The sequence below is a fragment of the Streptopelia decaocto genome (assembly GCF_964273445.1).
Source record: "Streptopelia decaocto genome assembly, chromosome: 2".
NCBI lineage: Eukaryota > Metazoa > Chordata > Aves > Columbiformes > Columbidae > Streptopelia > Streptopelia decaocto.
The window spans coordinates 120,432,672-120,459,918 of NC_138655.1; the positions used below are offsets into that span (position 1 = coordinate 120,432,672).

The window sequence follows — 27,247 nt, forward strand, 5'->3', positions numbered from 1 at the left end:
TCTCTGCCCAGGCAGCCCCTCAGAAGCTGGAGATTGCTGAATAAAAACAATGTCATTAAAAAAACATAATTAGGGTATGCTAAACTACCTCTTCTGAGGTTTATTTTCAAATGTTAAAATTGTCTGAACTGTGAAAAGAAACAAAAATTGTGACTGTACTAATGTCCTTCTGGTGTTTCCATTCAAACAGTCAGATAGCCTATGAGAAATCCTCAGTGACTTTATTTTCTGATAAGGGCTAAACATTTATTTATTGGGGCTAAAATCTTCCCTACCTGCATCTAACTGTACTGTATATAAAGTTCTTCATTTGGCAAAGAGGGCATAGATTGAGCTATTTGAACACATAGGAAGCTCCTCAGGGGCTATTCTTCCAATCTATAGACTGGAGCAGTGGACATGGGCCTCTCCTTCTCCTCCCTCTTTCCCACTCATGTATGTCTTTGGGTGACTGTTTCTGTGGTACCCTCTCCCATGGTTTCTTGAAATCCGAGTCAGAATTCCCCTTCAAATTGCAACTCCTTGGTGACATTATGAAGATTATAATTAAAAAGAAGTTTCCTTGTCAGTGCTGACTTCATTTGGCTTAGGTTCATCCAGAGTTCTTAAAACTGCACTGTAAGCTTTTAATAGTTTCCCACATATCTGTGTCAGACATGGAAAAAAAAAAAATAAGGCTTTGGCATTTGAAGATGAAAAGGTTTGAAAATGCTTATCAACAGTCTAAGTCTCTATTGTGTTTCCAACAGGACCTCCTGAAGAAATGTTACTCTGCCAAGGCGGCATACTTGTTCCAGCAGGACAAGTTCTATGATGTCAGCTATGACACTGGTGACAAGTCCATTCAGTGCAGCAGGCGTCCGGATGCCTTCAAATTCTGGCTGATGTGGAAAGCTTTGGGAACCACAGGCCTCGAGGAGAGAGTCAACAGGGCACTGGCTTTGGCTAGGTACTGATTTGCAATTTTGAATGTGTCTAGTCTGTCTAATTGACTGATGTGTTGGTATTACTGATGCTCTGTATCCTGGAACAGATTACATTGTTAGTTTTTTCCCCTCTCCTTTTGTTTATGTATAATAGGAGGAACCAATAGCAATAATCGAGTTATTACAGTTGCTACAATATTTAATAGTAGTTATTACTTTTAGCAATAAGCATAGATGTTGATAAACATACAAGTCCAAATCAGACTATCACAGTATCACAGTATCACAGTATGTTTGGGATTGGAAGGGACCTCAAAAGATCATCTAGTCCAATCCCCCTGCTGGAGCAGGAACACCTAGGTGAGGTCGCACAGGAACATGTCCAGGCGGGTTTTGAATGTCTCCAGAGAAGGAGACTCCACCACTTCCCTGGGCAGCCTGTTCCAGTGCTCTGTCACCCTTACTGAGAAGAAGTTTCTTCTCAAATTTAAGTGGAACCTCTTGTGTTCCAGCTTGATCCCATTACCCCTTGTCCTATCATTGTTTGCCACCGAGAAGAGCCTGGCTCCATCCCCATGGCACTCACCCTTTATATATTTATAAACATTAATAAGGTCCCCCCTTAGTCTCCTCTTCTCCAAACTAAAGAGACCCAGCTCCCTCAGCCTTTCTTCATAAGGGAGGTGCTCCACTCCCTTAATCATCTTTGTTGCCCTACGCTGGACCCTCTCCAGCAGTTCCCTGTCGTTCTTGAACTGAGGGGCCCAGAACGGGACACAATATTCCAGATGTGGTCTCACCAGGGTGGAGTAGAGGGGAAGGAGGACCTCTCTCGATCTACTAACCACCCCCCTTCTAATACATTGTTTTAGACTTATATTATCTGAACCAGACATAGAACAGGTTTACCGATAAACCCTCTTCTAACTCATAACTGTGTGTTCTGGTGTTAATGTAAAAGCAGCCCAGTGTGCCAGGCTCTGAGCTGTGTCTAGCAAGACATGAATCAGTTATTTTTCTGTTAACTTCTGTTCACCATTAGAAAGCTGGTGATGTGGGGGAATTTGTATGAGGACACACTGTTAATGTTAGGATGTAGTAGAGGTATATGCATGCGTATTGTTCTGAGATACTTACTGATTTTTCTCCACGAGTTTGCTGAACTTTTTGATGCTCACAGTATGTTTTGTTAGGGACTGAAGTGCTTTTTTCTTGCAGTCTTCCCTTTCTCGGCCCTGTTCAATTTTAATAAGTTTTTGGTCTTGTGCAAAATTCTTGCTAGAAAGCATTTCAAAGGTAATGGTGATGTCTCTGTTTCTGGGAAGAAACTTCCATACGCACTTTGTTTCATCTTCCGATAGAAGAAATAGTATTGAAATAAGATGTCCCATTAAAAACAATTCACTTGAAGTATCATATTTGTTCAGAACTTATACAAGATAAACCACAATTAAAACTTCACCAATTCCTGGGCTAGCCACACACTGCCATAAGTCAAATCATTAATTTTGAAAAACAGCCATCCATATCATATTGCCATTTTATTTTTTATATGAACTACTTAGTTGAAAAATATTTGAATGTTTACTCCAGTGAAAATTAAAGGACTAGACTCACTTTAATGAAGTCACTTAAAGAAAAGGTTACAATACACATGACCTAAACCCAGAATGGATTAGAAGAGGAAAAAAATAAAAAAGAAAGAAGCAAAACCAGAAAATTCCAAATGAGCTGTAGCCAGTTTATTTAAAGCCATTCAATATTTGGCTGGTTAAATGTTCCTTAATATCTTCTGGTTAAATTGCACCTTGCTTTTTTTTTCCGAAGCATTGTACTGTTCTGTGTCTATACAGAGTAAGTAATTCATTCCACTATCAGTAAGAGAATTCAGCCTTATCAAGGTCACTGGCCAAGGTCATTTGACTGAGAGTATAGTGATTAATGACCTTTCTGGGATCGGTATTTTCTTTGAATGTTAGTATTCAGCTGGTAGCACTTCTAACGAGTGACTGGGTTGTCTCTCTCTGTTTTTTTTTTACTTCCCCTTTAAGAAGAAATTTAATTCTTCATCATTATCTGATGAAGTGTGTTCTTTACAGTTGCTGCATTGCTATATTGAGTTTGCATGGACACGGGCACTTTGCAGCTGAGACATCAGGTTTACTGGGCACAATGCCAGCTTTCCTAACTACTCAACAGATGTGCAGCCTTTCCCCAGATCTGTTGCAGTAGGTTTCACTTTGATGTTGCGAAGATAGTATTTCAGCATTTCCGAAGACAGACCTGGATTAAATCTGGAACTAGTCCACTGACTATAAAACTTGAGAGCAAGATTGCCTTTTTTTTCCCCCTCTTTTTCCCCATTGCCAGGCAGACCTGAAAAAGTTTTTGGGTAGTTGCAGGCATGTATTTCGGTTGCATCGACCTTTGCATATTGGCCATTTCATTCATTTCTTCTTGTTCTGGAGATGAATAATTTTTTCAGTGTGATAGATATCCCAAGAACATTGTGATGCTGTTTGGAAATGCTTATTTTTAAAATATCTGCAGTAGAGCATCCTGCTGATCACTTCAGAATTTTTTCCCCAATTATTTTGGATGTAGAGATGTTGCTTTATGAAGTACACTAGAAAGAAAATAGAAGTAAACTGCTTTTAGAACACAGCGATAACCACCCCTGCATTTTATGCTTCAGCATCTTTGCAGTTTTTCTGTCTGATTCCTCTTCTGACACCCACTCTTAGCAGACATGTCTACTTTCACTGCAGATCTCCACCCCTCATTTTCTGCAAGGCTTAATCATAGCAAATGCCACTTCTCTGTATACTCCAGTCCTCACTGATACTCAAGCCTTTTTGATGTTCTACAGTCGTGATACGATAATAAAACTCCCCTGTCAACTGTGGAAAGATGCACAAAGTAAATTGCTCTACTGCCATCAAATGGTCCTGGCAAGATAGACCATGGGTGATGAATTTTATAATGGCTGACTTGTTAGGCTATTGGCAATGTAGTTAAGAACATGATTAGCAGTGTTGTGACTGACATCAGATATCCTATGTCAGATGGTGGTATAAAAAAAAAAAGAGGCATTTTTGGTAACAGGGCTGGGTATTAATCATTGTAAAATAGGTCTACCAATTCAAGTCCTCAAAAAAGAAAGCAATTATATGTAGGGGTTTGTTTTTTTTTCATTATTTGAGTGCCACTGTCTTATGCATAGCCTGCTAGTTTTGCTGAATGTTGGTTTTATGGCACAGACAAGTATCTTCTAATCAACAGGACAGAAGCGCTGAGCTTATTTTACTTAAGACAATTCCCCTACAGAAAGAGGTTCCCCCAAAGATGCTCACGTGATAACTAGCCTCCTACTTACCTTTCAGCATGCCTCTCCTTCAAGCTAAGCAGTAATGTGGGCATTAACAGCCGGGTAACAAACAAATGCACATGGTAGGATCTAAATGGTCATGGCAGAAAAGACTCAGAACCTCGTCTTTTTGTAATGAGAGGAAACATCTGCACAGTGTGGCACAACTGATGGAGCTGCATGTCGTGGGAACTGCCACTCCAACACAGCAATCGTTTTGCAGGGTTGTGTGCTAAGAGGTAATGAGTCACACGCACAATACTTGTTATTGATCAACAGCGTGGCAACTCTCTGTGCTGTGTTTTGATAAACATATATCATCTAGGGTATTGTTTGCTGCCTCCCTAGCCAACCTGTTTCTGCAGCACATCTGCCGGATAGTAGGCCTTGCAGATATGACTGTGCTAGAGGTGTCCCTGTGGGGACAGGTTTCAGGCATGTGGATAGGACCAGGGGGGGTTATTTTGACAATATATTTCTTCCTCAAATAGACGATAAAATAATTATTTGTGTGATGACCAGTAATGCAGCTGCAGGCAGTAAAGTGCCAATTTATACTGCTGAGGAACAGATTTGTACACAATCAGTAGTTTAACTGTCTTGGTTTTATTACTGTTAGACAGCAAAATCTTTGTGTAGAATGCTAAAATTCTGTTGAAATGGAAAAGCTGTGTGAATTTGAGATGATTTCTTTGGAGTTTTCCTTTGAGGGTGGGGTATAAAGAGAGAAGTCCCAGCTATTTCAGAGGGTTGTCTTTGCTTCAGAATTCATATATGATGTGTGTGATGGCAAGGTTGGGGTCATATTTTAAAAAATGTCTATAAATTGAAGCTGTTTGGGTCCAAAGTTTTGATTCAAACCCATCTTCCCATTGAAGCCTTCTGTGTTTTTCATAGTGGCAGGTGAAAGACAAAATAAATACTTATTTCAATGCATTGTTAGCATAGGATGCCCAGGGGTTAGTGTGCATTAGTAGTAGTGGCTCACTGAATGGAAATGTGCACTGTTTGCATAGTGTGGAACAAGGACAGTACTGGGAAAATTGCTGGGCTTGAAGGATGTGTAAACTTAAATTCTGGGCTAAACTGAGAGGTCCCGGTGACAGCAGTAGTGCCAGAAATGTCAGGGTGACTATGAAATGAGGCAACAACACAGCATCAGCACTTGAGAAAAGTAAATGGAGGAATTAATTTGTAGAGAGCAACGTCAATGGAAATTTGCATTGGGAAAGTTCACAACCTGATGCAAATAGAATCAATTTGCACCATGTGGCTCCATTGAAAATCTGTGCCCGAGGACAGAATTTGGCCTTTCCTCAGTGCTCCTTGGCTGGCTGTATCCTTCATTTGTTTCCAGGAACTGATAGCTACTGCATTTTCACAGCAGGTAGAAATGAGGTTTAACTCTGTTGTTTCTTTAGAAGAAAAAAATAAAGAAGGAAAAAATATGTATACATGTTCAAGACCTCTTTTGGCTTTGTCTGTATGAATTGTTTTGTTCTATGCTTTAAAACCCTGCATTTTTAATTACAGATATCTAGTGGAGGAAATTAAGAAAAGAGAGGGATTCCAGCTTCTTTTGGAGGTAAGTTAAAATGGAATTTAACTGTTGTTGTTATTGAGGGGTGGGGTGGTGTCTATTGTTTTATTTTGTTCTTTTTAGCCAATTGCCAATTTGTATTTGAAGCTCCTGCAGGAACAGAACACCTGGATAAAAAGTGGGATTGGAAGGAATGCTGTAGTATGGGCTATACAGAGGAAGTTGAGCAAGTTAAGAAAAGGTTTTCAGGAGTGCAGGGGGACAAGCAGTGAGAATTCAAAGACAGACTGCTAAGAAGCAGCTCAGTCCGGTTAAGCGAGCCCTTTCTGAAAGGAAAGTTGGACTTTGGACAAGAAGCTAAGGAAGACGATCCTCTGATACATGCAGTGAGGAAAGTCCTGTAACAAGAACCGCTATATGGCCTGGAAATACTACTTGCACTTGAGTCATCTGGAAATCTTCTGTGGTATATTTGCTTACTAGCTTGGATAGGAGTTGTGACAAGATAACCAGAAACAGAGTGAAACATGACTGGGGGTAGTTAAGTTTTTTCTAGGATGGATGGTATTTTCAGAGGGGAGTGATGTGTATTTGATGTGTGAACGGAAGCTGAGATAATCAAGAAAGCAGTATAGGGAATGGCAATATGATAATATACGCCATCTGTCTACTCCTGCCATCTGATTTTAAATAGTTTTAAGATAAACCCTGTCACAGCGAACTAGTGCTTGCACTCATGAGGAAGCTGCTGCCTTTTCAGGGTCTGTGTTTATGTATGTACTCAACGTGTGCTCTTTGGGGAAAGAAATGGGACTCTTAAGAGCTGAGCTTTATTTCATTCAGTGGCAGCAGGTGGCAGGTTTGCAGCTCTGTTCCTGCTGACAACGATATTCTTCTTGATGATTAAATTGTATTTAATGCATTCTTTGAAGCGAGGCGGAAAATGATATGAGCAGTTCCCAGTGCCCTTTCATGAAAGAACATGTCTCAGCTGGTGGGCTCTCCTCGCTCTGGAGGCTGCCTGGGATTGTAATAGCAGCTGCATTCACAGCAGGGTAAAGAGATGGTGTGACCCAGCTACCAAACTCCCTTTTAACTTCTTTTCTTTCAACCAATATTAATGAGGATGGAATGTGGGAGGGGAGAGAGGTGTGTGAGTTTATAATCCATGTTATAATCTAGACCCCAGTTAAATATTGTGTTGCAAATAATGTAGGTCAAGACTGACTGGTTTTATGGGTAGTGTTGGATGGGATTAGATGGCACATTTATTCCTCCTGCTATTGCTACCTGTACAGGTAAAGAAAGAAAAAATCATTACAAATTAGCAGGAAATGTAGAGACGTGCTGCACAGGTCTGCTGGGAACATTTTCTCAATCATATATGGAACAGAAACCTCACAAGCAGAAAATGCCTTATTCTGTAACGTACAGTGAACAGCCATTCTTGTTGGGAGTCTTGCAGCTAGCTCTCTGCTGAGATTTAAGGCAAAATTTATCTGCAGGGAAGCAGGGATATGGAGTTTCAGTCTTTGCTTGAAAGACCTGCTTAGATATTGGACAAGATATATCCAGGATATGGCCTATACCTTGCTAGGGGTCCTGAGATTCTTATAAAATATGGAAATTGAGAAAGTCAGCATTAACTCCAGCACTGTATAGTGTGCTGTAGTGATATAAAAGGAGACTGACATTGTTCAGTAGAGAAATGACTAGGTTTGTCAGTGTTAAATGATGCCAAAAATTGAGTTTGTGTGTTTTGTGTAAAATGCATCATAGGAAATTTCCATTTAAAAATATTAAAAAGAAAATGTATTCTTCTCTTTAAAGTTGTTTCAATTTTGAAATGTGTAAGTTACCTCTCTTTGCCTCTCTTACACTTTTTACCTTACCAAAGTTTTTAGTGAGCAAAGCAGAGCTAAATATATGTAGGAAGAATAAATGAAAAAGGAACCCAAACTTTTTCTGGCAGCAGGAAGAGAAGTGGATGATATGGAAACTATTTCTAGTTGCCAAAAGGGAGACAAAAGGTGAGTTGGAGAGGGAAGTTTTAATGAAAAGGGTATAAACCCCAAAACTACTTTTTTTCCCCAAAAAACTAAGTAGAACGTTTTGATGGGCTATAACATGTATTCCTGTCCCATTTGCTACGTCTCATAAGCAATCACTTGTTCTCTCATTTAGCCGGAGTATGCAAATGTTTGCTTCTGGTACATTCCACCAAGCTTAAGACAAATGGAGGATGGACCTGAATTTTGGCAGAAGCTACACCAGGTGAGTGTCACATAAACAGTGTTATCTGAAGCTTACTGATTTATCTGTGTGCCAGATAAGAATGTGAAATAGCCCGTAGCTTTGCTCACCATTAACCTATCAGTAGAACGTGAATTTAGTCCTTAAATAGATGTTGGTAGGGATTAAGTTTGTTCTCTGTTTAGACAGGGCTAATTAAGAAAAAAAATGAATGTAAGAGATGCAGACATTTACGAGTATTCAGCTTACTATCGAAGCTGTTAGCAGCTGGCAGAACTGAGAGAGGAGGAACATTGCCTGCATTTCTCATCTAGACATAGACTGTTCATTATGTGTTCCAGACACTTAAATGCTGTCCTTGGAACTTGTTTTGCATTGTCTATGATAATCTATGATAATTCAAGTGAGAAAGCGCTTAAGAATATATTTCTGATGTTAAACAACCCGTAAATGACAATGGGAATACAATAGGAAAAACTTCATTGGTGAGCGTTTTGGTAATTCTCTGCCATTCTGGTAGAAAATCATTATCATGAAAAAAACCAGCAGTAACATTTTGAGGTTACTAATGGGGGATTAGTATTTAAGACTTAATTAAGAGGCAACTAGACACTGTGTTACTATGTTTTACTGAATAAGCATTTCTGTGAGGACTTGAATTGAATTCATTGTTTTCCTCTTCTCTGTAGCTGCTTTGGTGTTCTGCATTTATTTTTTCCTAGAATTTTTTACTAGAAATTTAAACTACAACATAGATGTGTATACCATATACATGCTTGCACATGGAATACATTCTATATATACACGCTATACATACTATATATACATGCATACTTCCTGTAACATCTGCTCTCCTTCCAGCAGCTTTCCTTTAACAGGAATTGCTTTCAATTTATGCTGGATGCTGGTGTCTTTAGGGGTGAGGTCTTCCTTAACTCTGTCTTCGTTGTGTTGGAAGGGATATTTAACTTTTGCAGTGCAAAAGTTAGAGTGGAAGAGTGGAAGGCCTAAATATATGTATATGCATAGATAAGCACACACACACAGAGCTGTATAACAGCTGGTCTGGAGGACTGAGGATTTGGAAAGGAAAAGTGGGAAGGCATAGAAGAAATAATGTTGCAGCTGCCACCTTTTGATTTATGTATCTGGAGGGAGGGGACTGAGGAGGGAAGGGATGAAGCACAATGAATGGCTTTGAGCATGTATGTTTTGTGAGTGGCTTTTTGAGTCTAACTTAGTGGTTCTTTGCTCTGCTGCTCTATGGTGCTTCCAGTCGGGGTGGGGAACAGATACCTGGCATTATTTGATGTACTGATGCAGATAGACTGACCCTGGAAATGCAGATTTCCTAGCCAGGGTTTTGTGGGAGAGGACTTGGAGGGAAAGGAGCTTGTGTGCAGTTTCTGCCAAGAACTGAGCACTGTTGCAGATCTCAAACACTCTTTTCGTGGGCAAGGTGACATTTTCTTGATTCTTATGCTTCCTCTGATGAAGCACTAAGAAAATCAAAATCCCAAAATGTATTTTTTTCCCTCCTCCCTGTAAAACCGGTAAAAAACCCACCAGAAAACAGAAGAAAACTCTACTTTATATGGCACAGATTTATCTCCTGAGGGATAGAGAGAGGAAACAAATGGCAGGTGCTAGTTGTGTTGCTTTTGGCATTGCTGGGAAGTTCTTGAGCACTTACAGAAATGAGGCTGTTACACAACTACAGTGTGTTATTTCCTCTCTGATTCTCTACAGGCCCAGGTCTGAGGTTACTTTGCTATTTGGATTCTGGGGTCTAGTTTGGGGCACAATATATGTCAGTGAACAGATGAGATGACAGCACTGGGTCACATGAAATAAGGCTGACTTGACTTTTCCAGCCAATGTAGATTTATTCTAACATTACTGATGCAAACAGCATAGTCATTATATTAGTATTGCATTAATCAGTACAAATATATAGCTGGGCAAGAAGGAATACATCCTGATCAGCAAGTTGTAAGTGACAATAAGATGAAAACTGGAGAGATTGTAGCATTATGCCATCAACAGGCAGATGGGGTTGTGTACAGTCTCTTGACTGCAAGTACTTCATGAATATTCCCATCATTTCACTAAAATGAGCGTTTAAAAGCTTTAGTTCACAATTCACACAGCATTTTAACATCACAATTATTTTGTTTATCCCGAAATCAATCTTCAATTTTGTTGACCTGCATATCGGACAACAATTAAGGAAATGTATGTCTTAATAATTCCTTGAGCAAGTAATTGATTTTATTCAACTGCTTGTTCAGCACTATTGTTCAGAATAACGTGCTGTCTTCTAAGGTTGGTTATGTAATTTTTAGTGCTGGTAAAAGCTGATAAGAACTCTGATCTCAAGCCCTCTGCTTTGTGAACAATTTGCATAGTCCTGTGCAAAATAACCCTGAAGGTTTTCTGTTGTACTGGCTCTTCTCCAGCTTCCATGGCCCACTTCATGTGGAAATGTGTCAGAGCTGACTGGGTTGCAGTGTGATACCTGACTCAGATGTCAGTCTTCTAGCTGTCCTACATAAACTGTGTCACTCAGAAACCTTTTTTCTTTTTTTTTTTTTTTTTTTTTTTTTTTTGTGGTTGGCTGTTTGTTTTAAATTCTGAGGCCTTGGACTTTATTGTAAAATTTGCCCTTTTCAGCATCTCTAATATGCCCAAAATAAATGTGGTAGGAAAGAGTGGCCTTAAGGATTTGGGACAGCCACTAGCTGGTCATTTGAGCCATCACCTGAACACATTAAAGAATGAGAAATAACACGAGGGTAGGAAGTAAAGAACTGCATAAATGGCACATTACTCTGTCACCCAGTGAAACTGAGACTTCTGTGCACATCCACAGTCTTTACAACACTTTAATCTTTTGGGATTACAGCAGGATTTGGCTGTGTAGTGAAAGTGGTTCTATATAAAGGACAGCAAAACTTTGGATGTAGTTGGGTGGTACATGATAGTCCATGCCCTGAATATTTTGTAGTACTCTGAGTGCATAGCAGATGACATAACCCATAAAGGAACCTGTGATGTAAGGTGCTTTTCACTGACATTCTTCACAAGTAAGTGAAGAGGGATTTCTTGTAGAAACCATACAAATGAGCACTCTGTGGTAATTGGGGACTTTCTGTTACATTCAACTAGAAATATTTTTAAGTGGCTTTATTTTGTCATTGCAAACTGGGGGCAGTTGTCTCTGACATGGAACTGACATAACTGATAGGGAGAAGGAACAAGCCTCACAACTGCTGTGCTAGTGCTGTCTGTGCCCCCTTGTGGTATTTTTGCTCCTCTTCCTCTTACGACATCCTTAAGATTTACTTTGTTTACTGCTGAGGATGGTCAGTGTGTCACAGAGACACAGTGAGAAAAGTTTAACTGGAAATGACAAGCCAGAAATAGAAGTGAGGGAAGAAAGTAAAAAATTAAAGCCCAGACCATTTCAATTTTCATGTTTTTGGTTTGGTTTGGTTTTTCCCATAACCAAAAATATCTATGCATATTCTTACTTGTAACAGTCTTCTCTTTAGAAAAGGTGGTTTTCTCAGCTTCTGCTGAAGTGTCCCCAGATGATGCAGAATTAGCTGCTTGTTAGTAGTACTGTTTCTGGGAAAGCCTCCTGGCAGCACAGAGGACGCAAGAAAGGTTTGGAGGGATTCATCTGGAACTATTGCTGTCCTGTTGCTCAGCCAGCTAGCTGTGCCACATGCATTCTGGATCAGCCTGTAGTCTGCTTAAATTCGGTAGTCTGCTCAAATTCAGTGTGGTCTACAGGAGTAAGAAGTAACCATCTTTAATAGAGCCTTCCTCTTGTCTTTGCCGAAGGCTCTGGAGCATAACTGTAGGTAGACTACTGCGTATTGAACGCTGTGCAGTAAAGAAAGTTAGTGGTATATTCTAAGTACCACTTCAGACCTCAACATTTGGGTTAAAAAAGCTTGTAGCTTTTTATACTTTCTAGAGTTTTTCCTGGTCTGTAGCTCTAACCAACATATGACCTGCCAAAGCAATCTCTGGAGTATCAGATTTCTAATAGTTCAGTAAAGATTTTGTACGTGGCTGTTAGCTTCAATTACTTAAAATTCTAGCATCTTAGTCTCAGACTCTACTTGTGTGGTAGGGTTGGGTCATTCTTTTTGTTGGTGTTGTTTTGTTTGCTTCTTGCCCTTGTCTAGATTTTTGGCCAAATACAAGATTTATTTGCTGTATTAGAAGGCTCAGAATATAATTTAATACTAAAGTCTATAGAGCTTAGAATTCTATTTTTGCACTTCCTGCCCTTAGTAAAATGTAACCTTATTCCTGCCTTTCCCCTCCACTTAAGAGAAGAATATAGCTGTCTGCTATCTGAAGGCATATTTGTAAAATAGCCTGTCATGCTGACTGGTGTTGTGAGACATTTATATAATGAGAGGTTTCATATCAAAGTAGAAATGTAAGGAGGTTGAAGTGGTGTTGCCTTGGCAACCTCTGAATTTTGTGGTCTTTGTGGTATAAATCAAACTCTAATCAAGGACACGATTCAGTATTCTTTATGTATTCAAAATACCTATTGACTATGGTACGAGATTTGAATGGGAAGAGAAGACAAGACCTCCAATTTGCCCTCCGTTTTTTGGAATAACGAGAGAAAAATTACATGGATTATAACCAAAACAGGTCTATGAACAAGAAAGGTCCCCAACATGTCACTGCAAGTGTATTTCCATTTGGGATTTTTGAGCAAAATGTTGTTACTTGAATGCCTGGCATCCTTGTGTAACATACTTTGAGATTTTCTTACACTTGAACAAGAAAACAGTTGAACAATATTTTTATGTGTGTTTGAAGAGTAATGGTAGAGACATCCTTCCATGAACTTTGCTTACATGACAAATTTTTATGGTAACAAGTAGCCTACTGACTCTGGCATCGAGTTTCTGTGGACGGCCACATCAAATGACAGGAAAATCAATGGTAAGATTTACACAGAAGTATATGGGAATTAGATTGGCTAAATCATTGTGACTGGCATCTAGAGCTGTTCATCAGTAATTTGTGAATACTGTATGTTAATCTAGTTGTTTCTGGTCCTCTGTGCTTTCTTGTTGCATTGAAATAATGTAATCTTGTAGAAATTCATTTGGAAAAGAACAAAAAGAGTTTGTCGAGTTCTGTGTGTGTTTTTGTTGTTTGGTGTTTTTTTTTTCCTCAACATGTGAGAATTGTTGAGATGGTGCCATCCCTTAACCTTTTTGCTTTCTCTTAAAGCAGCCTACAAATCTGTTGGGGACTTCAAGAAACAAAAGTCTGCAAGTAGAAGAGATTGCTTTGGCAGGTCATAAAGACAGACCCTGCGGGGGGATGAACTGTCGTTTCAGGGAATCAGATGGGGATCTCCAAAGGGGTTGTCTGTAGAAATGTTGTTTGTCACAGAAATCTTCAGGGTCAACAAAAGCTTCAGATTCATCCTATATAACTTGAGGCAGTTAATCAAGGAAGCTACTTGAGTAGTTGGCACAGTTTCCCTCCATCTTTAACACAGAGAAGAAGGGGAACTCCCAGATCATGACTTAGCCAACATGAAGTCAGAACCACCCTTTTGAAAGACTTGTTCATCTTCATTATATGGGCCCCAGGTCGGCTGCTTTAGTTCATAAACAGAAATAAGAAGAACCCAACAGTAGATTCTGAGCATGCTATGTACTGTTTTAGGCCCCTATTTTATGGGCTCCTAGATGAAAAAGCTGCAAAATCTCCTCCCAGTTCAATGGGCCCAGCTGAATTCTCAGAATTGTGCTCAAGAGTGGCGAAACTGTAGCATTCTTGGGGAAGTGAGAGTAGGAGACCCAGTGAGGCAGGGCTGCGGGCAAGGACCTTAGGGGAGAGAGGCACAACAGGCCCTGAAACCACAAAATGAGTAATAAAATAATAATGAGGGTTTATGTTGTAGTGTGACCATTCCTCAGCAGAGGATCGTGCTCAGAAATTTAATAGTAAAATAAGCACTCACTTGTTAAAGTAACAACATATCTTATTTTTCAGCTAATAGTACATGATATAAACCAGCAGATGAATAAAGTCTTTGTAGTTTAGCTGCATGAAAATGATTGTTATTGTTAAGCAGAGAGATCTGAGCTCTGATAAATGAGAAGGAACAGTACAGTGTGAATATAATAGCAGAGGAAAATTATAGCAGTGCTACAGTACCTTGTTAATGAAGGATTTGCACACTTTCCCTTTTAATATATGTTGTTCTTCAGTTTTATGTAACTCATCAGTACAATAGTGTAGCTGTTAATTAAAGAAGGTATTTAGCATGATGTTAAGTGTCTTCTCAGTAGAATTTGAGTTGTAAGAACACAAAAATAACATGCCTTTTCAGAGAAAGTTAATTCATAATAGGATACTTTGGTTTCTGACTGCATATTGGCACATAAATTCCAGTTATGTGCCAATATGCAGAATTTATGTCTTTGTTCTCTGTTATATTTATTCTCGCATGAGTACTGAAGTAGTAGTGCTAGACTAAGGGACCAAACTCAGAGGAGAAGTAGGGATCAATGCATTTTACATTGACAGTGTCCATCTCGCCTTAGCATTAGACCCAAGTGCTAGCAAGACTTCAGTATATATTCTACATTGGTGGGGGTGTACACCTGCTTAATTTTCAGCCATATATAATGGTTTGTGAGACTGACCTGATATCACGCTTACCCTTTCATGGGATGACTGGCATATCACGTGTACATGGGAATAGAAAGGGGGTATATTTGTATGACTGTATTGTAACCTACAGTAGATACAATAAGACAAGGCAAAGATGTGAACTGTTTGCAGCTCATGCTTTCTATAATAGTCACAAGCGATATTCTAGTAATTATTGATATATCAGTTGTAGAGAGTTATGTTCTAGCTCTTTGCTTGGCCCTTCTTCCAGACTGGTGTTTCAGGAGGGTAGTACCAGTTGGGCTCCAGTTAAAAGTAGTCCTCTTCATGCAGAAATCTTTACTTTTTTTAGGACAGTGATACTCTTTCAGATGAGGTAAATAGGCAAGAATCAACGCTTTCCACTTAATTTTCACCATCTAAGTTCTGCCCTTAGGATAGCTGACTATTTCGATTCTACCTCTCAGTCCCTTCCTAGATTTTTAATATCAGGTGATATCTAGAACTAGCAAGATTTACATCCCATCCAGCAATAATAGAACATCTGGCAGCAAAACATCTCTCTTGTAAGAGCACTGTTAAATAGCTGATAAATCTACCTCTCGGTTCTTGGAATAAAGAGAAGAAACCCAAATGGTTTTGCTGCTGTGTGCTTTATGAAATGAGAGTGCAGGGCAGCTTTTCTCAGAGTCTTAACTTTGAGCTGTGCACATTCAAGAGCCACTGGGGACTGAGGTCTATTGATCCCCAGTGCTCAGCCTACAGAAACAATCAAAGCTGTGGGGAGGGAGTCTGCTACAGCTCCATATGCTGCATTCAGGCTGAACAAGGATTTTGTATTTCCTGAGCCACCTGCAGAGCAAGATTGCTCAGGTCTCCAGAGGCAAAGTAGGTTTCACACTAGTTGTTTCTTGCTTGAAGTCCTTTTAAGGATAATGGAGGGTCTGATCATTCTCCATGTGGTAATACACATAATGGCATGAAATGAATCTGGGGGAATAGACAAAGTGGAGAAAAATATTGTGAGGAAATAAAATCATGAGACAGGTTCAAAGTAAGGGACTCAAACCTTCTAGGGAGATCAGTGCAAGAGATATTTTCATCATAGAATGTGATGCTCTGGGAAGGTAGATTAGCTAGTTCAGGTACTAGGACCTGTATGGCCACATGTAAGTACAGTACTTAATTCAGGTTAAAAACTGTCTCACTAGGACTAGTTAGTGAACATGACTGTTCACTCAGGACCCAAGTGAATCACCTACAATAGTGAGGTATTTTTTTTCTGTAGAGGTATTCCCTTCTCATAGGGGAAGCACAGGTTCCACTTGTCCAATGCCTTAAAAATTTTGCATACTGCCTGAGGGTCATTCTAGCTTCCACAGAATCACAGAATGTTAGGGATTGGAAGGGACCTCAGAAGATCGTCTAGTCCAATCCCCCGACGGAGCAGGAACACCTGGATGAGGTTACACAGGAATGTGTCCAGGCGGGTTTTGAATGTCTCCAGAGTAGGAGACTCCACAGCCTCCCTGGGCAGCCTGTTCCAGTGCTCTGGCACCCTCACTGAGGAGAAGTTTCTTCTCAAATTTAAGTGGAACCTCCTGTGTTCCAGTTTGAACCCATTACCCCTTGTCCTATCGTTGGTTGTCACCGAGAAGAGCTTGGCTCCATCCTCGTGACACTCACCCTTTATATATTTGTAAACATTAATAAAGTCACCCCTCAGTCTCCTCTTCTCCAAACTAGAGAGACCCAATTTCAGTTCAGAAATAGAACACAAACACAAAGATTTTGAACCTTTTTGTTGTTAAAAGCTTCACACATATAATATCTTTCTGTGTTCACATGGGAAGCATCTAAAAAGCCTTATTTTCTAAGTGAAAGATCACAGAAACAAAGGCTGTGGGGATACAGCAGGACTGCATTCTGTGCTTTATTGCCACAGATTCAACTGACTGAAGGGTGCTTAAGTGCTATATAAGCACTTCTTGCTATTTCTGTGTGAACAAAGACAGTACTATTTAATTTGTATGGCTTTCAAATAGATACAGGGTGTTACCCAGAGCAGTGAACATTTTGCATTCATTGCTAGGGAGTCTCATAGGTTCTAGAAGGACCAAAAGGGTAAAACTAAACACTGTTTCATTTCCAGAAAAGTGAATTTTTGGGGAGATTAAGTGGAAGTGGCACAGTCTATATAAATTAAATAGGCAGTTGGTGACATACCTCAGAAATTCATTCTCTCTGTGTTTGTGTAGACTTGAAAAGGTAAGACATCTAAGTGCTCCTTATTTGGAGACGATGGTCATCTTGATTAAAGGGTTATACTATGGTAAAACTGAAGCATTGGAATGGTATATCCTACTATGAATGACCAAGGTGGAAAAGAAAAATAATTATCATTGCTGTGAACACAGAAGCAAAGAGTAACAACATTTTCTCTTATTATTAGCCTGTCCTTATGCTAATAGGCAAAACCAGATAATCTGAAAACTAAATAAACCCTATTACATTTTTTAAAGGCAAGCATTAAACTATTTTCATAGTATATAAAGTCAAAGGGAATTTACACTGAATCTGTCCCACTAGTTAACCCTTGTTATATATTTGAAAGGCAGGTCAATTAATTATGAATTATCGATATTTTACAGATAAAGAAAATAAGGAGAAAAAAGACATGGATGTAAGGGTTTCTGTCATCTCTTCTTTGCATTAGGAGTACTTAAACATGTCATCCTTATTTGTACCTCTTGTAATTTCTAAATAGTGTAATAAAAACAAGCACTTTACACTTGGAGTCAAGTTGCCACACAAAACGGTATTGCATTTTTGTTCATTATTGCTGTAGATATGAAAAATTATGTATTTTGTAATGCAGAACTGTGAAACTTTCCAGAATTGTTCACATGCACTTTTTGGATGTAAATGTTTATGCATACACCGTATACACCATAAATGTATATGATTATGTATTTACATATTGGGATCATGTAAAAGAAAATTATTCTTGAAAAGACAGAGAATGGAATAAGGCATAGTATTACTAAAGTAAATAGATTCTTAGAAAAACTTGTTAACAGAATTACAGAACAGTTGAGGCTGGAAGGGACTTCTGGAGGTTATCTTGTCCAAGCCCTCTCCTCAAGCAGAGACACCTAGAACTAGTTGCCCATTTCCATGTCCAGGTGGCATTTGAATAACTCCAAGGACAGAGGCTCCACAACCTCCCTCACAGTGAAAATGTATTTCCTGATCTTCAGAGGGAAGCTCCTGTGTTTCAGCTGGTGCCCATTGGCTTTGGTCCTGCCACCTTCCTCAGCCTGCTGGCAGTGCTTTGCCTAAGCAGCCCAAGCTACACTAGCCTTCTCTGTGGCAAGGACACATTGCTGGCTCCTGTTCAACTTGGTGTCCACCAGGACCCTTATGTCCTTTTCTGCCAAGCTGCTTTCCAGCTGGGTGGCTTCCAGCATTTATTGGTGCAGGAGGTTGTTCCTCCCCAGGTGCAGGATTTGACATTTACCTTTGAACTTCGTGAGGTTTTTGTCAGCTCATTTCTCCAGCCTCTAAGGTCTACACATTCCAGTTTCTCTTAAAAAATGATCAACATTTTTGCTATCTTAATAGTATTTGGCTACTTCTTGGAGGAAGACAAACAAACAAACAAAAGCAACAACAAAACCAAAGCAAAACAAAAAAAACCCCACAAACCAACAACAACAAACTGACGGCCCTACAAAAGCAAACACAACCTTATTCCTCACAAAGATAAACTTTCTAATAAATTGTGACCTCTAAGTCTGTGGTTTATTCTTTGACAAAAATAGAGTCTGCATTCTTAGCCTGTTTACAGTCATGTTTTTTCCTTTCTGAGATATGGCAAATTGCTATACTCTTGCTGTATTTTGTTGGTTTCAGTTAGTGCACCCTGATTACTGAATACATAGTACTTGTTTGCCCGAACAACAGATATGTTCCTCTGCTTAAATAGGACTAATTACTCTTCCTTTCCTTTGCTTCATTTTGGAGTTAGAACATATTGACTAATATTTCAAATGGCATTTTGTGCCTGCCTGTGAAGAGAGCTGCTTTTAATAAAAAAAGCAGAGTTTGAAGACACTCAACAATTAATTTAGTTTTAGTTGACCCTATTGACTATGTTCTTACAAAGCTGCACTGTGCTCCTGCATAACTGTGCACCCCTTCATTATGGTCTCTCAGTGCCATGTGCACATTAATAACCAACGATGGAAGAAAGAAAAGTTTGAGTTACAGGCTGAACTCCAAACTACAGCTTTTCTGGAAGTGTCATAGATCATGTTTAATAGCCTGTGGATCAAAATGAAACCCAATATACATCACAGGGGAACTCAATAATTGAAGCATCCCAGGAATGTCTAAGTACTGGAGTCTTGAGGGCACTGGAAGCTTCATTTTGTGCTCAGTTTTTACCTGGGTAAAAGCTGTCTCATCCCCCCATCATCTTTTCTTTCTGTAACAAATGGTAATCATATTTTAACGCACTGACTTAAATTATTTTATCTGGCATTCAGGAGAGCAACGAACTACTTTTTCTTCCCCATCCAGCTCCTAATTTTCTGTGAAATGAGAAAAACAGTCATTCAGAAGTATTAACATTTCAGAGTGTCTCCAGCACACTCGACTCACGGCTATCTCCTCTCTGTGCTGAGTGTCTGCAGAATGGTCCCGCAGGGGCACTGAACGTGTTCTCTGGGTCTGTGAAACTGGTCTGCACACGAACACTGAATTTACTCCTTTCATATGAAAAGCCCTGGAGGCTCTCTGAAGGATTGTAGCGGGGCCCTTGTTGATGAGAACTCAATAACTTGCAACCTGGGGCTGCACAGCTGGTATTGTATGTGAATGGGGAGGATGTATAGTCTTGTCTCAGGAAAAAGGCTGTCACAGAAGGGTTTTGTGGACCTGGCACTCTGTGGCTTACTCAGGGGATAAATTCTATTTGTCTGTGAAAGAGGTGGAAGGAAGGTTGGATTTTGCAACATCCTACTGACAGAAAAAAAACAAGAAACATGGGATGAAACTGTAGGAAGCCTGGCTGAATTGAGGCCCTTGGGCTCACTGTAGCAAGCTGGGTTGGTGCGGAGCGTGCTGGCTGATGCGGAGCCCTCAGTGTTCCCTGTAATGACACAGCTGTGCACCCTGGTTCAGCCTCATCCAACGGTGGGCAAGGCTGCTCCCCAAGGAGCTGTTGTTTCACCTTGTGCCCATCCTGCAGCTGCCCAAGCTGTGGCTCCCCGACCCTGTGAGGATTTTGGTATGCAGTTCAGAGGATCAGGAAGTTTTGTTTTTTATTATATACAACGGGAGTTTGAACTGGATACAGCGGATGACTGAGGAATGCAAATGAGAGAATAACATGATTTTTAGGTGAGCGCTTGCAGTGAACATTTTAGGGTACCCTAGGGTTTGATGAGGCGACTGCCCAGCTGAGCCGCTGTCTTGATATGTGATAGTTATATATGTTCCTTAACCTTGCTAGTACTTGATATTTCAATGCTGAAGGACATGTGTAGGATAAAAGTAATGCCTGGCCCTCCCATTGGTCCTTTGCATAAGTTGAATCTCATTGAGAGTGAAAACAAAGAATGTGGCCAAACAAAACTATTTTCAGCAGTTGTTTGATTGTTAGTGCATTATTTTTCTTGCTTTTGCACACAGTAAAACTGCAATGTGAAATGGAAGCCACCACTTCTTGGCTGGCACCTTGTAAGTGCAACCTCTCCATCTGCAAGGGTGTGGTAACAGGAGCTTCTCTGAATTCTTTAAATATTGTATGAAGGTACTTCAGCATCAGAAATTGCAGATGGGCTAAATGGCAATCTCATGAATGAATAATGAGTGCTAGTGGCATCTGTTGGTAGTGGCCTTTTAAACGAACCCTTTCTACACTACACAATAAAGTTTCCTCTAGCTACAAATCTTTCTGGTGGCATTACAACCATTCTGCCCTGCAAGCTGATACCTGCTGTGGTTTCTGAATGAATGAAGTGGTTTCTATCATCCTCTTGGTTTTGGCATGTTTAATAAATAACTGCAATGAATTGACTGTAGTGCAATAATAGTGATTACAAGATAAATAGCACAGTGATTTTTTTTTTTGGTCATTTTATAGGGAAGTGGAGAGAAGGAAACTAAAATCTGAGTTTCACCCTTAAATAATGGACCACTACAGCATGAGTTACAATGTATTTGATGGAAAAGAAAATATCTTTCTGCTTTAGCCAGAAAGCAGAAGCTGCTTAACAGTATAAGCTTTTGTTTTACCTCAGAGGAAAGGTAAACTTCTACTGTAGTTTGAAACATGGGTGATAATTTCAACACTGGTTAAGCCTATCTGGGGAACTGTTTCAGGGTATTTGTTATATGAGGTATGGATGGGGAACTCCCATGTCATGCCAAGTTGCAAAGAGTATGGACATTAGGGCATATGCAACATTTATAGAAAAGAATGACAAACATACTTGGGTTACAGATATTTGATGAACAAATTGTTTAGTGGCTGGTTTAAGGTACGAATGAAACATTTATGGCTTTATATTTCTGCTTATGTTGGACAGCTTATGTAGATTTTGTGGAAGAGCAGTAATGCATAGAAGTGTCCTTACTTTTTTCCTGGTGGTCCAAAAGATGCATTTTTTTTGGCACCAGAATAGGAGTGCATGTACAACAGAGGAAAGCAAGCTTTCTGCCAAAGAGATGATGTACTTTCCTTGCCATTCCCCTCTTTCTCTGCCCTTCTCTGCTGCTTACTGCAGAAGCAGCCCTTGACCAGTGCAGTGTTTGTGCTTGACCATGTGTGCTGGGGGAGATGCATCTGGACAGGGGATGCAATTCCTCTCCCCTTTCCCCTTTCCTTTCCCTTTCCCCTTTTCATCTGCACAGCAGATGAACCAGCTGCAGTCCCTCCAGAGGTATGTGGGAAGGCATCAGCTGGCTTTGCCTTTTTTACTTGAAAGTACACGTAAACTGAATTGTGGCTGCCGGACAGGAACGTATTAGCCACTGTTCAACAAGCTTTATTTTAAAAATAAATGAATAAACTACTTCACATGTTGGCAGCTGATTTGCATCTCATCATAAAACTGAATCATATGGTCAAAAAGAACTAAATAACAGAAGGAATTACCTGGCCACTTCTGCATTTTGGGGACTTTTCTCTGGGTAGCCTGATGACTTTGTATAAGCACATCTTCTAGAAATGCATCTATTCTTGACTGGAAAATATCAAGAAACAGTAAAACTACCATTTTCCTTGGCACCTTCTTTCAATGGCTTCCATCCTGTATGAAAGGACGTTGATTGAGAGGGGAGGAAAAAAAGTGGTGAAAAAATACCTTTCCACACTAAAATAGCCTACTCTATTTTCCCCTTTTCACTTACTTGTAAGCTATCATCAAGTCAACTCTCATTCCTTTATTTATAAACTAAATAGATTCACATCTTTAAGTCTTCATTAGCCGTTGAATCATTTCTGTCATCAGCATCCCTCCAGTTTTTCGTTGTTGTATGTTTGGATCTGAACAATGTATTTTTTCCAGCACCTGAGTTTCCACTACTGCATGTGGAGATAATATTGCCTCCTTAATGCCTGTTTGTTTGTTTCTAAAATCATGGATCTTATTAACTTCTTTTCTCTAAGTGTATTTCTTTGGTAGCTTGAGCTGATGAGGCTGCGTAAAATACATATATTGTGATGATGAATGGTAAAATGAAAACTTCTTTTGGGGGTATATACAATTATTTCAAGAACAAAGGAAATTGTCAAGATATCTTGTGGGTTTGTGAAGTTTTTTGCCTCTTTTTTTTTTTTTTCCTTCCCATTGGCCCATGGAAAACAGACTGACATCCTAGATTAACTGTTGGTCCCAGGATCTGGAGAGCTACGTTTAAGAGCAGCCCTGACAGCTTTTATCCACATAAATGACCTAATTACAAAACTTTGCAGTCTGTCTCTTGACAGAACTTTTTAAAGGCGATTTTGGCTCTGATGTAGAGTGAAAAGAATTACAGAGAACTTAGTTTCTTGCCAGAAAGGATTCTCGGTTTCTGGTATATGACCTGGAAGCTCGTATTAATTTTGTTTTGTTGTTGACTGCTATAGTATTTTTAGAGTCGCTGTTTTTAGGATAGTCATCCATTCTGAGCTGTGTGTGGTTTTTTTTTCCTACGTGTATAATTTACCTTTTGGCTGTATTACAAAGCCATTGCTCGAGTGGGTGGGTTTGAGCACTTCAGGTCTGCCTTCCTCTGTTTTCTCCCTTTGTGAGTCTCTCACTTGCAAATGGTCTCAGCTATCATTTATTGAATTCCTGAAAACCAGCAATGGGGATTAGTATCAAGGCTAATCCTGATCTTTGTGAAGCCTCACTAGCAGTAACATTTGATTGATGCCCTACTTACTACCTGTGGAGATATGCTAGTTATTCAAATCTTGCTTAGTTTTACTTTATTCCTATTGTGTGGTCCTAATTTTTTGTGCTGTTTCTGTGTGAATTGTTCCTGCTATTTGTCATCTAAATGGCTTGTGTAAGGCTTTCTTATTAATGCTGTAAGTGCAAATAAATCATCAAGAAAATTTGTAATATCAGCAAAATAATGAAGGCAGACTGACCAAAAAAATGGTGTTTGGCAAAGATATAAATGTAACTGAACACAAAAGACTAAATCTTAAATCTGTTATTATCAATTTTAAAATAGCTATATATTCTTATGCTTTAGTTAATTATAAATTAAATCAGAACAAACGTTTCTTTTTTTTTACCTTTATGTTCATATTGGCTTAAGCATCCTTATTTACTAGGTTCATCTCCTTACCACTTGCAATACTGATGCTTGTTTTCTGAAATTTCAAAGATTCAAAAAATTATCCAAAGATTCAGAGAGCCTTTTTTAATCTTTGGTACAAGCCATCCAGGCTTGTGGATCTAAAAATTTGCCCTCAGTAGATCTTTAACATCCCAATAGCTGCTGATGGCTTGGAAAGTTCATCAGATTTGTGGTAGAAATCTCTCCATGCAGAAATTGAAAACTTATCGAACACTTCTGCCTTGCCTGCATTTTTAATGATTAACCATAGGTTGGGCTTCAGTTGTCTCTAATGTTCAGACTAAAGTGTTTCTTCCTTCCTTAGTTCTGTCTATCAAGGGTTTCTTTTCCTTCTGATAAATTTCTCAGTGTCACATTTGTATTGATTCCTACCTGATCCGTTGCCCCCTTTCAACTTGTTAAATACTGCTTTGCTATCTTTGCTTTGCCAATAAACCAGGATGGGCTTTTAGATAAAGCTGTCTTTCTTGATTGAAGGATTGCAGCTTCTGGCCATCTCATCTCTTCTTAAAGAGCTTTAAGCTTTCATCTATATTTTCCACCTGAAGTTTTTTTTTTTTTTTTTAATTAGGTCTTTTTAAACGCCGTTTGTGATTGTGGCCATCCCTTTCCTTTGGCTGCAGCGAGTATAGTCAGGTTGTGATCAGTTCACAGAGGGCAGTGCTGATTTATAGACCAATGATTATTTTCTCTGTGCCTCGATATGGTTGGAAATGAAGATGTACCGTAGTGGGTCCACATCACGCCTGCTAGTGAGTTGTAACAGGGTGCGTTGCTGTGCAAAACTGATTGTTGTATGAGGTGGAGACAGCCCAGACATACTGGGTCAGTGGATGTGAGAATAGGATGCGGTGACTGGGAAAGGGAAAGAAGGTACAGTCAGTGTTGGTATCTGTGTGCCTTGGCTACTTCAATGATGCCTCAGTTCTATTGATATCATGCAGTTTTCTACAGAGACCTGGGGTGTAGCATCTGTGCTTGCTGGAAACAGAGATGGTGGTTCACACCTGGCTGTAGGACCTGTACTGCATGCCCAGCTCTGGGTACCATGGATGGGAAACCTGCAGTGCCAGTAGCTGTGTCAGGGCTCAGAGCTCGGGTCCAGCTGGATGAAGAGCTACAGGTGCATTTGAGGATTACAGCTGGAGCACAGCTTTTCCAAGAGAGGCTCTGAAGCCATAGCTGGTAGTAAGGCCAGGGGACCAGGGGGTGGCACCAGAAGAACAGCAATACATTTGAGCTGCTAATTGCTGCACACACTGATCCTCTCTATTCGATGCAGTCAGGAAAAGAGAAAAACATGTTTAAGGAGGGGAGGAAATTTTTTCCAGTTCTTAAATCAAGATAATTTCCTCAGTAATACTGCCAGCTCTGTCTTGAAGGCATGAGCTGGTAAAGACTAAATTACAGCAAACACAAGTTATCTCCTACTTTTCAGGCAGCATTCAATTATTTTTTAATTCCTTTGTATAAAATTATGTATTGCTTACAAGGCTTAGATTATGAAGTTATTTTGAATAATTATCACCAAGAGGTCAGTGTCTAATAAAATATGAGACTATTTGTAAAGATTTTACAGTTTTTGTCTTCCTAGGAATTTGAGTGTCTAATAAAGGGTGTGAATCCAGTAATCCAGTAATTTTTGAGGAGTTAGTATACAGTTTTCACAGCAGCTGAGTGATGGTTTGTGTGGTGTTTTTTCTGTTGTTGTTGTGTTTGGGGTTTTTTTGCTATTTTTGTGGTGTTTTGGTGGTGGTGGTGGTGGTGGTGGTTGGTTGGTTTGATTTGGTGGTTTTTGTTGTAGTTGTTGTTTTTTTCTCTCCTGAGCAGAAATTCAGCTGATGGTCTGAATTTCAGATGTGAAGGGGTATCTAAAGACATCTCTTCTGGCTAGTTGCTTTATGTGGATTCAAACATGGCTAGATATTGTACATCAGTGACTATAGGCTACTGCTGAGTCATGGTTGGAAAGTATCTGCCTGCTCCTTGACCTGACCTCACAAGAAAATGGGGGGAAGTAGAATTTTTCCATGTGAGAAGAAGGCTGTTCCACTGTCTACAGACAAAAGCTTCTTCCAAGTGTCTCCTGAAAGTTCTCCTGCTAAAGATGTGCATTCTGTTTTGCTTCAGTCTTTTTAAGATACGGAGTTTCTGTGTGTTGAGGGACAGCATGCTTTCTGAAATGTGAGGCTACTTGCCAAGATCTGGCCTTGCTTGGGCACTACTGTTGGAAAGCATTGTCCAAGTTATCCTGAGTCATCTGCACTGGTCAAAATCTAAAGCTGCTGGGGACTTTCATCCCCAGTGGTACTGATGGTCCAGTTGTATTACTGATTTACTGGCCTTGAAGTTCCCATTGCATGATAGAACATTGAAGTACAATCACAATATGGGGTTTACTTATAGAAAAACACACCATTCATTTTTGTAGGTGAACAATTTTGCAAATAGTATTTCTGACAATCTTGACAAAAAATCAAACAACAATGTAATGAAATGAAAGTGACATTTAGACATGTGGAAAAGCCACAGAGACTTGAGGAAAGGATTCCCTGCCTGAAATCATGTTGCTTTTTTCTCACTAAGTAATTTGGCCTGAAAAAGATACTACTTCATTATGCAGGTTTTGCTTTCCAGATCATCGTAGCCACAGGCTACTAGAAAACAGTGTAACAGTGAAACAACTGGCTTTCATCAGGCAGCTAGGGGCATCTGGAAATTCCCGCTTTTCCAAGTTCACTAAGCCTATGTGAGGTTTTGATGTGATGAAAAGAACCACTAATCCTGCTGCTGCTTAACTTTGAATTGGGAAGACACTCCTTAAATTGGTGCAGTTCCTTAATTCATGCACTAGATGGTGATCAAAAGCAACCCAAGTTGTATGCTCGCTTCTGCTTCCCAAGGTCACAGTTGGCAGCGGAAAATGAACACCATAGTCTGACTGGTTTTCCTGACAAGCTCTTAAACTTTTTTCTCTGTCCATTAATGATTAATGTATTTAGCAGAATCCTTTAAAGATTAAGGTAGAAATTAAAGGGTTTAGTAGCACTGCTAAACTCACATAACCTGTTGGAACTATGATTTTTAAATCAGTTATTTGATGAACACATAGGATGTACTTCTGTCTGTGTGATCACGAAACATTCATTAAATATCCCATAATTTCAAGCTGGGGTTAATGTTGTTTCCACAAGGCAGGAATTGAAATATTCTAGTTCTTAGAATAGCTGCTATAGGCTGAAACTCAGTTTCTGAATGTACAAATTGATTACCAGTGGGTAACACAAGGCAGTAATGGAAAAGAGTGAGCACTGCTTTGAAAACATGGTTCATCTGTAAGTAAGGCAGCAGAAGTCTGTCTTGGGACTAGTGCTCAGAGCCACTCTCGTGTGCATGTCCTTCCTCTAGAAGGTTTAAAACCTGGTGGAACCAACCCTCTTGCTGCTCCAGTGTGGGAGGAGGTCCCATAGGGCGATGGCTATGGCAAAAGATACAGCACTGTGGAGTCACCTTCACATATGGAAAGGTGGAGGACATTTGACGGCGTGTGGAGCAATGGCATAGCTTAAATTAGGCTTAAATTGAGAGTCTTCTTTCTTTCTTCCTGAGAAGAACACAGACAAT

The 27,247-nt window shown here is 39.7% G+C and overlaps 1 protein-coding gene across 1 annotated transcript in view; it reads left to right on the forward strand.

Annotated features, from left to right (window-relative positions):
• Window positions 1-27,247, forward strand: part of GADL1 (glutamate decarboxylase like 1) — a 76,813-nt gene that overhangs the window by 42,034 nt on the left and 7,532 nt on the right. The window contains exons 12-14 of the mRNA XM_082044489.1: window positions 750-949; window positions 5,827-5,878; window positions 8,018-8,107. Coding sequence (XP_081900615.1) covers window positions 750-949; window positions 5,827-5,878; window positions 8,018-8,107 — 342 coding nt within the window. The remainder of the gene's footprint in view (window positions 1-749; window positions 950-5,826; window positions 5,879-8,017; window positions 8,108-27,247) is intronic.